The sequence below is a fragment of the Nelusetta ayraudi genome, unplaced genomic scaffold, assembly GCF_046127955.1.
Source record: "Nelusetta ayraudi isolate G7.1 ecotype Tasmania unplaced genomic scaffold, CSIRO-AGI_Nayr_v1 ptg000135l, whole genome shotgun sequence".
In the NCBI taxonomy this organism is placed as follows: domain Eukaryota; kingdom Metazoa; phylum Chordata; class Actinopteri; order Tetraodontiformes; family Monacanthidae; genus Nelusetta; species Nelusetta ayraudi.
Genome location: NW_027466185.1, coordinates 4,610,977 through 4,622,500, shown reverse-complemented (window position 1 = coordinate 4,622,500; position 11,524 = coordinate 4,610,977). Strand labels below are relative to the sequence as shown.

At 45.5% G+C, this 11,524-nt stretch overlaps 1 protein-coding gene across 3 annotated transcripts in view; it reads right to left on the bottom strand.

Annotated features, from left to right (window-relative positions):
• osbpl8 (oxysterol binding protein-like 8) overlaps positions 1-11,524 on the bottom strand; it is a 69,008-nt gene that overhangs the window by 8,188 nt on the left and 49,296 nt on the right. For all 3 annotated transcript variants that reach the window (XM_076012242.1, XM_076012243.1, XM_076012244.1), the window contains 14 exons: positions 11,133-11,213; positions 10,822-10,923; positions 10,220-10,423; positions 8,776-8,860; positions 8,086-8,251; positions 7,368-7,593; positions 6,938-7,122; positions 4,988-5,069; positions 4,795-4,893; positions 4,518-4,614; positions 3,937-4,035; positions 3,757-3,854; positions 1,487-1,576; positions 84-220 (listed from right to left, as the gene is read on the bottom strand). In XM_076012242.1, the coding sequence (XP_075868357.1) occupies positions 84-220; positions 1,487-1,576; positions 3,757-3,854; positions 3,937-4,035; positions 4,518-4,614; positions 4,795-4,893; positions 4,988-5,069; positions 6,938-7,122; positions 7,368-7,593; positions 8,086-8,251; positions 8,776-8,860; positions 10,220-10,423; positions 10,822-10,923; positions 11,133-11,213 (1,751 nt within the window). The remainder of the gene's footprint in view (positions 1-83; positions 221-1,486; positions 1,577-3,756; positions 3,855-3,936; positions 4,036-4,517; positions 4,615-4,794; positions 4,894-4,987; positions 5,070-6,937; positions 7,123-7,367; positions 7,594-8,085; positions 8,252-8,775; positions 8,861-10,219; positions 10,424-10,821; positions 10,924-11,132; positions 11,214-11,524) is intronic.

Sequence of the window (11,524 nt, the reverse complement as noted above, 5' to 3'; positions counted from 1 at the left end):
TTAGAAACCAAAAACTAAAAAAAGCAACGGCGTTTCGATCGATTGATTTTTTTTTTGTTTTTTTTTGTTCCCCGCGGCCTCACCTCTCCGACTCGAGCTCGCCCTGCTCCTCTGGCGGGACGGTGCAGCGGGTCAGCCGGCTCTGCCTCAGCTCCGGGGTCGGGTTCCAGAAGGTGTCCACTGTCCCCGTCTTCTTGTCATTGATGAAGATCTCGCTGTCCTGTGGAGGGGGGAGGGGCAGAAGGTCAAAACGCTCTCCTTACTTGGCCAGACAGGCCCAGTCTTAGAGGCCAGACTCCACCTTGGTCTCCATCTGTGGTGTAAACTATATCAGGTCAGGTCGATCCTCAAGAAGAGATCGGACGAAACCTGCAGCCAAACACGTCGGAGCGGAAATTTGTCCTGTCATAGAATTTTGTGTGATGTCCTGTGCCTGTGCTGTCTGGTCTTGGCTGTGTCTGAAATCACCCACTACCAAGTAAGTAGTGTGTGAGTTTTCAGGTATCTTTACTGTAGTATTTCATTTTCTGACGACTTTTTACTTAAACTTACATTTGGAAAACATGTTTGTCACTTTTGTGTTTTAAAGTCTTTAAAAGATGCAAATTCAGTTAAAAGTATCATCACTGAAAGTAGCATACACCCGATGGCCACAAACCCAGTGGAATATCCCAGCATGCATTGCACTCATGCTGCTTTTGCTATTGTCATTTACCTCAGAAGAGCAATTTTCAGTTTATTCCTTCCTCGTGTTTTTTTTTTAACATCCTCTTTTTCTTCAGAACTTTAGAGACCAGAGGCGTTATGTCAAGAATAATGAATTCCTTAGCGCTAGTTAAGCCAGGTCATAGGCTTTTTATAGGTGCAATGGGAGGTACCAGTCACAGTTTTTGACCCGTGGCGTGAAAATTAAACTGCTAATAAAGCCTTGACCTTTTTGCACATAGCGGCTGGTCACATTAGTGGACAAACATGTCATTTTCTATCACACTGGATTGGGTTTCACAGCAGAGATGCACATCATCCAACACGTCGTAGAAGAACGTTGCCTCCAACACTTTCAGCTGGCAGCCAAAAGCTTAAGTACATTTCTTAAAGTTGGGAATATGCCAAATTGCTCAATTCTTCTGTAATAAGTTGGAGGTAATGTTTTTAACATCAAGTGACATAAAATAGCTCATAGTAAGAAAATTTGATATAGTGACAGTTTAAAATAAAACGTGTTAATATGTAATATAATATAATAAAACGTAATACATGCAATTTTTAGTGTGAGCATGAGATTTAGCACTCAATTTTAGGGATCTTCAGCATCTACAACTCAGCACTCCTGCAGCCGTGAAGGGTTAATAGCTTTTAATTTACAAAGGCACTGATGATGAGGAGTCACACGCTGTGTGTGATCCGGAAACTATCAAAACAAAGTGCAGTTCCCCGCCAAGCAACAAGTGAATGTGGGAGGACAGGCAGCGCCTCCAGTCCTTACCCAGTGTCCCTCCAGCGTGGCCAGCACCTCCTTCCCCAGCTTGATCTTCCCAGATACCTGGTTGACACTGTCGCTGCTGCCCAGGAACGGCTGCAGGGATGGAATTGGGGGGGAAGGGGGTAGCAGGAGTAGCAGGGAGGAGGAAGGAGGCGGGAGAGGAAACAGGGCGGTGGGGTGAACAAGGAGCACGCACACATACAACTTTATAAGCTGCGGTGGAAGTGTGACCCGCGTCGTCTTCATCTGGGTTTTCTGACGCAACCGAAGAGAAGCAGCAAACACAGTCTGGCGTTCCTCAGCGGCAATGGTGGTGGAGTGACTATGGAGGTTGCTGTGCTGACTAATGAGCAAACAGGAAGGAATCCTGCAGGAGGAGGAGCTGACATTTGGATAGGATTCCTCAAGTACAGTTTCACGAAAATGATCTTTAGCTCTCTGATCTTCAGGCATTGCCCTGATTGGAAGCTCGTTCCTCACTAACCCACATGGACCTGAGTGAGAACCACAATGGCATTGGATGGATGCACCGCGACCACTTTTTTTACAGAACGAGTAGAGTACGAGTACTTGCATTTTGGGACTCACCAAAACTGAAACCGAGCACTTAATTAGGGCATTACAGACCATAGAATAAGTTAGATTTTTTTTTTTATCCACACGTGTTCACGTGTTATTTGAACTACATTTCTCAGCATGTTTTTTCTAGAACAGGAGGTTTGATTGATTGATTGATTGATTGATTGATGTGATTTATTGTCCCATAAGGAGATTTGTTTCACAGTCACAAGTTTTACTGCGGGACAAACACAAATTTAACAAATTGTAATAAACATACATATACCGTAATTTCCGGACTATAAGCCGCTACTTTTTTCCCATGCTTTGAACCCTGTGGCTTATACAGCTAACGGCCACTAGGGGACCTTCTCAACCTATGGATTTTTGGGTGGGCTCGGGAAAGAGAGAGACAGGCAGTTCGCGCGAACAACGACAGCAAGAGTGGAACCAAATGCAGTACGAGAGCAAGACAGTTTGCGCAAAGGAAGTTTTCATGCACAAACCCTCATTATGGAAAAGAAACAAAGAATTGCATATGATGCAGCTTTTAAGTTAAAGGCAGTCGATCTGGCTGTCAAAGAAGGAAATAGAGAAATACTGATAATTTCATATCACAAGAAAAGGGGTGAACACAGAACAAGTCAATCAAATAATGTTTCTGAGCACGGCGCTCGCGCTCTCGTCTGTATGTTCTCTTGTCTTTATGCGCTCTGTCTTTGTGAGCTCCGGTGCGTCGCTGCCTCGAGTTCTGGTCCGACTCCATACCAATTAACCGAGGTGACCAGCGGGACCCCACAAACAGGATCTGCGGTGCAAGTCCAGAGTCGCAGGCTCGCAGCCGCCGAACCGATCCGCTCCGCGGACCCGTTTCCTGATGAAACACCTGCGGCTTATAGTCCAGTGCGGCTTGTATATGTACACATTTGTTTTCCCCCCCTAAATTTAGCTGGTGCGGCTTATATTCAGGTGCGCTTTATAGTCCGGAAATTACGGTATCGGTGTCATGGTATCGGCACATATTTTACCAGTATGAGTAGAGTACTAAACCCTGGTATCGGTACCGATACCCTATGCTGGTATCGGTATCGGTGCATCCTTAAAATGTACAACTACCAGTCAAAGGTTTGGACGGACCCAATGAATTTAATGTCTTTTCTGTCATTCTCATGACTGTTGACATTGCAGTTTCTCACTGAAGGCATCAAAACTATGTATTAACACGTGTGTAGGAAAAAATAAAAGTTTTATATTTAGATTTTTCAAAATAGCCACCTTTCATAAAAAGCATATTTGGAGATATTTAATGTGTTTTTCTTTGCTGCATAATTACATATATCTTGCTCATATATTTGATGTCTTCAGTATCAATCTGCAGAGTAGAAAGTTGTAAACAATAAAAAAAATTGCATGAGAAGGTGTGTCCAAACGTTTGACTGGTAGTGTATATTAGCGCACGCATTTACTTTCCTGCCTATTCTTCCCACCTGTCGCTAAGTCACAAGGGGGGACGATGCAGAGGATGGTCAAAGCGTTAGCGTGATGGATGGATGGATGGATGGGGGATTTTTTTTTTTTTAGGGAGTGGAATGACGGGAGTCGGTGGTGACATGAGGCGTTGGGAGAAGCCATGTTAGCAGCAGGATCGGGTAAGAAAAAAAAGTAAAGTAAAAGAGCACACGGTGGGAGAGGCACCGTGGCTGTGGCAGTCGTACCTTCAGTTTGAACTCCAGCTGAGCGCTGTAGCCCGTCTTCTCGCACGCGATGGTGATCTGGCCGCCCAGCTCCAGCGTCATGGTGCCGTACAGGATGCCTGGAGGATGCGGGGGAAAAGCAACGTTTTGGAGGCCTTCTTCGTTCTGTTTGCGTCATTTTGCCAGACTTTGCGCTCTTACCTTTGCAGTGAGCGTAAGGCATGTTCATCACGTAGTCCTCGCCTCTGTTTAGGAATGTGAGCCTCGCCTCACCGTCCAGTATGGCCGACAGGGAGTTTCCTGCAGCGGGGATCGACAGCGGAGACGAGATAAACAGGCGATGCTAATAAGCATTTGACGGCTCTGCGTACATTACCGACTGGTTAAAGTATCTGAGGCATCAGGGGGGAGACATCTCGTGGATGTTTGCACTTTTGTCACTAAATATTGGCCCGATAATGTTTCTTTTGCGTGTTCTGTTGCTTATTCGTCATAAGGCAAAATGAGAAAACAAGTTTCTTGGAAGTTATTGCACACTGGATGTGTTGCAAGGGACGTCATCATCTTGCTGAAACATCCAGGATGGAACAGCGCAAGTGCAGCATGAGGGTAAGTGTCGGAGACCACACTGAAATACACTGCACCTGAAGACTTCATAGTGACTCTGAACGCAAGACATCAAAAACGCAAAAGAGGTGTCTTTTTTCCCCCCATTACTGTTGGTGAAGTTTTGATTTGATCCGACCCGTATGCGTATGTGTGTGTGTGCATGTGTGACCTACCGTAGAACTTGGATTTGGCAAGGATGCTGCCACTGAGACAGAAGCCGTCTTTCCTGTTGCTGACGTACAGCGCCGACACTGGAGGATGATGCGACACCTGGAGGAAAAAACATGGATCGGAGAGGTGAAAAGGAAAATAAGATGTGTGTGTGTGTGTGTGTGTGTGTGTGTGTGTGTGTGTGTGTGTGTGTGTGTGTGTGTGTGTGTGTGTGTGTGTGTGTGAGAGAGAGAGGTACAGTAATGCTTTTCGCAAGACTCATGCGAGAGTCGCCGTTACCTGCTCAGCGATGTAGAAAGTCTTGCTGTTGGTCTTCTGGTGAAGCCACATGCAGCGGAAGGTCTCTCCGATGATGGGGTTGTAAGGCTTCTTCAGCCCCTGTGAGGGACAACCAGCAAGAGACAAGTTGCTCAAAAAGAAGAGAGAAAGAACAACGTGTTGCATTGAGGTGGCAACTGTGTGTGCCTCTCACCTTTGGTTTTTTGTAGAATCCAGAGATGTACCACTTGACCACCTTCTTCATCCTGTTGTAGGCGTTCTCTTCGATCGCGGCCCTGCGGATGGGAGGCAACGTTTTATTTGAGATTGAAACACATCTTAAGGGCACTTGTATCGTGGCGTCATCGTATTTTAGCCTTTTTTTGGCCGTATTTAAACCAGAAACAACTCAAACGAAAACACAGACACGAACAATCACTGCCATTGCGTTGGTAAGGAAATGTGCAGGAACAAATGGAGAAAAAAAACTCACATAACCTGTCAAAGGTTAATGTAATTCAATTTTCTGCCAACGCTGCTAATTCTCTCTAATTAAATACAAGGGATACGTTTAATCTAATTGGCGGTTCCAAATCAGTAATTCACAAACCCCACAACCAAAATTGTTCTGCTCTGCTTAACCTTGAAGGTCCAGTGTGTAATATTCGGCATAATTTATGATTTTTATATTGCTAAAAGCTGAATATTCTTCCCATAAATATCTTAATAAAAGTGTATACTCACAGTACAATAACAGTAAGTTAATTTTAAGAACACCTTTAAGAACAATCTTATTATATATAAGATGATAGACAGATCCTGGGTCTTGCTACCTATTAGCTGCCGTCTAGAACCGCCATGTTTCTAAGGAAGCCTGGTGTGGACGATCCAGCAGACTGACAACGTGTTTTGCATTCTTAAATAAACTAATGAACAAGAAGAAGGTGGGCGAGGTATCCAGGTTAATGTGTGTAGTCCACCATAGTTCACTGCTCGAGAGAGGGAGAGTGAGCAAACGAACACTGCAATATAAAATCTGACCACTAGGTGGCAGAATTGCACAGACTGTACCTTTAAGATTTATTCATTACAGAGGTCCAAATTGTAACTCATTGCGTCGTCTGCAAAATTACAACAAACCCGGAAATGGATTGAAATGTAAGATAGTCGAGGATGTAACAACAGGGTTCTTACTACTACTACTTTACTGCTACTTTTAGTGTGGATTGCTGCTCCATCGCCCCATCCTCTGAGGTCCGCAACCTGGGAGTTATCCTCGACTCCAACCTCTTTCCGGTGCCACGTCAAATCCATCACTAAATCTGCTTTTCACCACCTCAGGAACATCTCCCATCTCCGCTCCTCGCTTTCCGACTGCCCAGGGTTCCTAGTAAAACCTTGGACCGGTTCCAGTATGGGCAAAACTCAGCTGCCAGGGTTCTCGCTCACACTAAGCCCTGGCAGCACATCACATCCCAACCCCCATCCACCTTCACGGGCTCCCGGTCAAGTTTCGGGTACAATACAAACTCCTTCTCCTGTCATACAAATCCCCTCCATTCACTCGCCCTACAATACTTGTCTGATCTACTCCACCAACACAGTCCATCCAGGAAGCTGCGGTCCTCAGACGCTGGGCTACTTTCCATCCACTGTACCTGTCGTTTGGTAACAGGGCCTTTAGCGTGGCCGCCCCTACCCTCTGGAACTCTCTCCCTCCAGAGATCCACAATTCCCCGACTCTCAGCCGTTTTAAAGCACACCTAAAATCACACTTCTTCTCCTTGGCCTTTACAGATTAGGCTCAGGTCCTCCCCCTGCTGTGGATTAAGTTTTTGTTTGTTTGTCACCTTTTGTAAAGCGACCTTGGGTTTCTTGAAAGGCTCTATATAAATACAAGTAATTATTCATTATTATTATGACTAGTAGAACTGTTCTTTCACAACGTTACTGTGAACTCAACTGCACTATGCATTTATCTCATTTGTATTTTGATTCTTGCACAATGTGCTTATTTCTCTTGCCCATGCTGATGGTTCACACCAGTGTCATGCTGAGCTATTTATACTTTATTTTTTATTCTGTCATTTGTAAAAGAAAAACAATAAAACTCGATGAAAAAAAATCAACAAAGAAAGAAAACGCAGAGCGTCTGGAGGCTCACTCCGACAAGAAGTCCGCGTGGTAGTAGTAGTCCGACAGCTTGTCCAGGAAGGACCTCGGCTCCAGGATGAAGGTGGGCAGCACCACTTTGGACAAATCCATGCCGGGCCGCACTTGCTTCAGCAGAGTCCAGATGAGAGATTTGTTCTCCTCCGACACCGTCTCCGTCTGCGCCGCCTCGCCAGCCTGGAGGCAAAGTGATAGCGCCCGTCACTTCACACGCACGCACACACACTCGCCTTTGGTTTTGACAGCATGTATCTGGTAAATTAGCAAGTTGGTTTTGCAAAGGAGAACCTGCTACTTCCACGGCGTTCCTGCCATCTCCGGCCACCCGGCCCTCATGCTAATTTGCCAGAGTGTCTCAGAAAAAAAAAACTGCACGTGTTGTTCTGAGGCGAAACCGACAAGTCCTCCGCGTCTCCTCCTACCTCCCCGAGCTCCTCGTGTGACTGCTCCAGGTACGGGGTCTCCCGCAGGTGTTCGTTGGGGTCCAGGTCGACGTAGGAGTCGTCCTGCCGCTCCGACGTGTCGCTGTCGCTCTCCTCGCTCTTCTCCAGCCCCTCGGGGTCCGACTCCTCGTGGTCCTGCTCGCCCTCCCTGTCCGACTTGTCCGAGTACAGGTCGGGGTCTTTGAGGTGGTCGCTGTCGTTGAACCTGCAGGGAGGGGAAATTGCAATCTCGATTCACACTTGCAGAAATCTCATTTCGAAATGACACATTTTCTTCATTCGGGACGTCAGCTGCAAGAAAATAAGCTCCTAATGTACCAGGTGATGCTGAACAGCGAATCCGGCGGTAGGTGGGGGAAAAACACTACTGCGCGAAAAGCACCTTCTCACTGAGAACGTGAACGCGTGAAATGCAAAACCTCTATAGCCATCAATTTGGAATTTTGAAGATTTATTCGAGACTGAATTAATTTCCTGCTCCTCTCCCACAACTCAAGCTGATGGAAGACACAACTCCCTTCTCCTTATGACGTAACAAGTGTCTGATTCCTCTACAAACTTGCAAATTACAAGTTTGCCTTCTAGTACCTGGGCATTGTCGGCTGGGAAACGTTGATAATGTGATGGCGAATGTGTCTTTTAGCATCATGGCTACAAATACAATAATAGGGCCATGATTTTTTTTTTTCCCACTTACTGGAAACCGTGAATGTTGTGGGCTCTGAGGAGGCTGTAGAAGTTAATGGAGTGTTCACCGCCAGAGGCCACGGTGCTCGTGTCCTCTTTGCCCTCGCGGATCATGGTCCTCTTCAGCAGGCTGGAGCACTTCAGGGCCAGCTCTAGCGCGTCCATCCAGCATCGTCCTGCAAATTGACGGGAAACAAACAAAAATCAAGCAAACCAGTTTGATTAAGACTGTGAAATCAACTCGAGAGCCGTTTAAATGAATCCTGACATGAGAGTGAGGTAAACCTAAATCAAGTAATAAACTTCTTAATGTGACCCTTGATCTAAATGGCAAGAGGCAAATGGAACTGGAGCTATTTGGAGATCAGCGGAGAGCGGAGAGCAGAGAGCAGAATTAGACATTTCAGCACCATGGACAGAGACACACTTGTTCAGAGGCGGTGATGGACGGTGACCGAATCAACAAATTATTTTATATTATCCAAATAACCTATCAATTAACTGTCTCCTAGGTTACCAAATCCACCATTGCCTCAATGTGTTGTATTGATTTCAAGTCTTAATAAAAATGATTTTGGTCATAACAGATCATTTTCTGCTGGACCGATACTGATTTCCAGTTTGTTTTTTTTCAGCAACTGTCAGTTGATGACTCGACGACGAGAATAGCTGTGAGTGTGACTGACAGCCCGTCTCTCACCATCAGACTCAGAGGCGGCGCGGAAGATGAGGTGGCTGCTGGGTAACGGCTGAGTGATGGAGCCCACGGCTTCTCCTTTAGGACCCTGAGAATGACAATCACGGATCAAATAAAAAAAACAACAACAAATAAACAATCACGCCAAACAATTCCCTTCATTTGAGCCGTCGCCACTCTGAGCTCCTGCGTCATATTCCAAATTCATCACAAATTGTACTCGCAAATGGGGCCCAGTCCTCGACTCCTGAGAGCGACGTTATGCAAATGGCGTGCAGGAGTAGAGCCACGGGACTCCAGACGATTGATGGAGTGAAGTGTTTACTTCGGCGGCAGAGACTGCGATCTGCAGTGCGGAGCGCGAGCGGCGATTCCTGCCTCGTCATTAAAAACAAACACCAGCAGAGAAAACACTCGCAAGACGAGGCGAGGCCACCAACACCGAGTCGCTGTTGCAGCGGAAAGATAGGGAAGCGACACCGCCCACTCTCCCCCCAACCCGGCAAAATATGAAATATTAATCGGTCAAACAAGACAGACGAGCGTCCGATCATACAGTCGAGAGCCACATCTGTTTCATTGTCTGCTTTGACGATGGGGGAACAAAAGGAAGAGCCATCCAGTCCGCGTCCATCCATGTGTTCATTTTGTGATGTTCAGCCAGGGAGGTGGAGATATGGAGTGGCCCACATTTAAATAGAGCATCTGGCATACTTCATTATAATAGCTTGAACAAAAAATAAATAAATAAAATAATAATAAAACACATAATACATACATTAGGCATATATCTATATATATTTTATATGTGTATATATACATACATATGTATACACTCATAAATATATATGTATACATATATATATACACACACACATATATTGTGTATACATATATACACACACATTTATATATATATATTTGGGCTGTTGAAGTTAACGCGTTAATAATGCGTTAACTTAAACTCCTTTTAACGGCACTAATTTTTTTAACGTACGATTAACGCCTGGTTCACACCGGCGGAAGCGTTGCGAAGATTGCGCGCGAGCCACAGCCCTCCTGTTCAGGGCGGGTTCACGCCGGCCGCGGAGCCCGCTTCCTTTCGCAAAAAATTTGCAACTAATTTGCAATTAATCGTGAGTTAACGCAGGACACTTTGCGATTAATCACGATTAAAAAAAATGTCATCGACTGACAGCCCTAATATACATACATACATATTTATGTATATTATATTTATGAGTTTGGGCGGATTTGACTACTGCTTTTAACCAACAGAAAGAGTGCAATGGTTTATGATTCTTCCCTGTCTGTGTTATTTTCTAAAAATACAGTACCTACGTAGAAAATGTGAAATAGAAACAGATCACACTCGACACCACTACCACTACCACGACAGTGGCGAGTGTCAGCGACGCCCTGGTGTGCCGAGGTGGGGGGCTCTGACCTTGACGGCCCAGATGGACTGCTCCAGCGGGTGGAAGAGCTTGAAGCAGAAGCCGTCCTTCTTGGAGGGCCTCTCGATGAGCTCGCAGGCATTGAGCAGCACCGTTCCAACCCACTGGCCGTTTTTGTGGGTCTTATAGATGAGCAGCACGCCCGGCTTCAGCACACACCACAGCTTGGTCCAGCTCTTCAGAGTGCCGCGGATCTGTGACACAGAGAGAAGCGTTTTGCAAAAGCCAGGCACCGCGATTCATCAACAAAACGAGTTATGAGATGACGGACAAAAAACAGGGGGAGAGCTGAGTGAACTACGAGGACTTGAAAAGAAATTTAACGTGGTAAAATATTTTTTTACTTAACCAACTGTAATAACTAATTTACCTGGACTTCTATTTTTATAGCTTATTCTGCATTTTTTTTTAAACTTTATTCTGTGATTTGACGCTTTTATTGATGATCATCTCACTTGAGCACTACCTCAGACCCATGGTCACATTAAACAGGTATATTTTGACCTATATTTCTATTTAAACTAGAGTTTTGAGACGTATATTTCGACAGAGCGTATAAAAGCTTTTTTGAGCTCCACATTCACATTCCCACCTTCAGCCAGTCGGCCATGACGATGACCGAGGGGTCCGTGATGGTGCTGAGCAGCTCCTTGGTGGCCCTCTTCTTCTCCTCTCGGTAGTTTTTCTTCTGCACCTGTGAGCGACGCGGACAGATGGACATCAGCTCAGGAATTTGCGAAACTGAATCACATTCGGCGAGGCTGGAATGGCACTTTTGGGCGGCGACCAAGATGAACGGTAAACAAGAAGAAAACCTCGGCGCCAGTATCAGCTTGCGAGTATGTGATCATTGCTCACCACGCGGGAGTATTTTTTAAGGGGAGCTAATTTGAGATTCTTTACCTTGAGGGACTCCTTTTTGGTGAGCTTTCCTCCAGACGCCGACACGTCCTTGTCTGAGCCATTGTACAGCTTTGTCTCAGACTGTGAACACACAGGAGGAAACTGCTACTTTGAAAGCAAACAAAAGGTTCTCATGCGTAATTGTTTGTTTCAGAAATATATGATTTGGAGAGCTGAGAAATACAACATGTGTGCTGCCCAGGTATCAACTTGAAGGTCTTGCTTCTGGATAAGATTCTCTGGACTCTGGTCATCTGGTCTGCTAAATTTAACTTGGTGGCACTATTTATCTTAATAACAAATCCTTGTTTTGGCCTGACTGGAAATGGACCTTTGAAAACACAACCCTGTCTTTTGCCAAAGGCTGAAACAATCCTCTCCACCACCCCAAC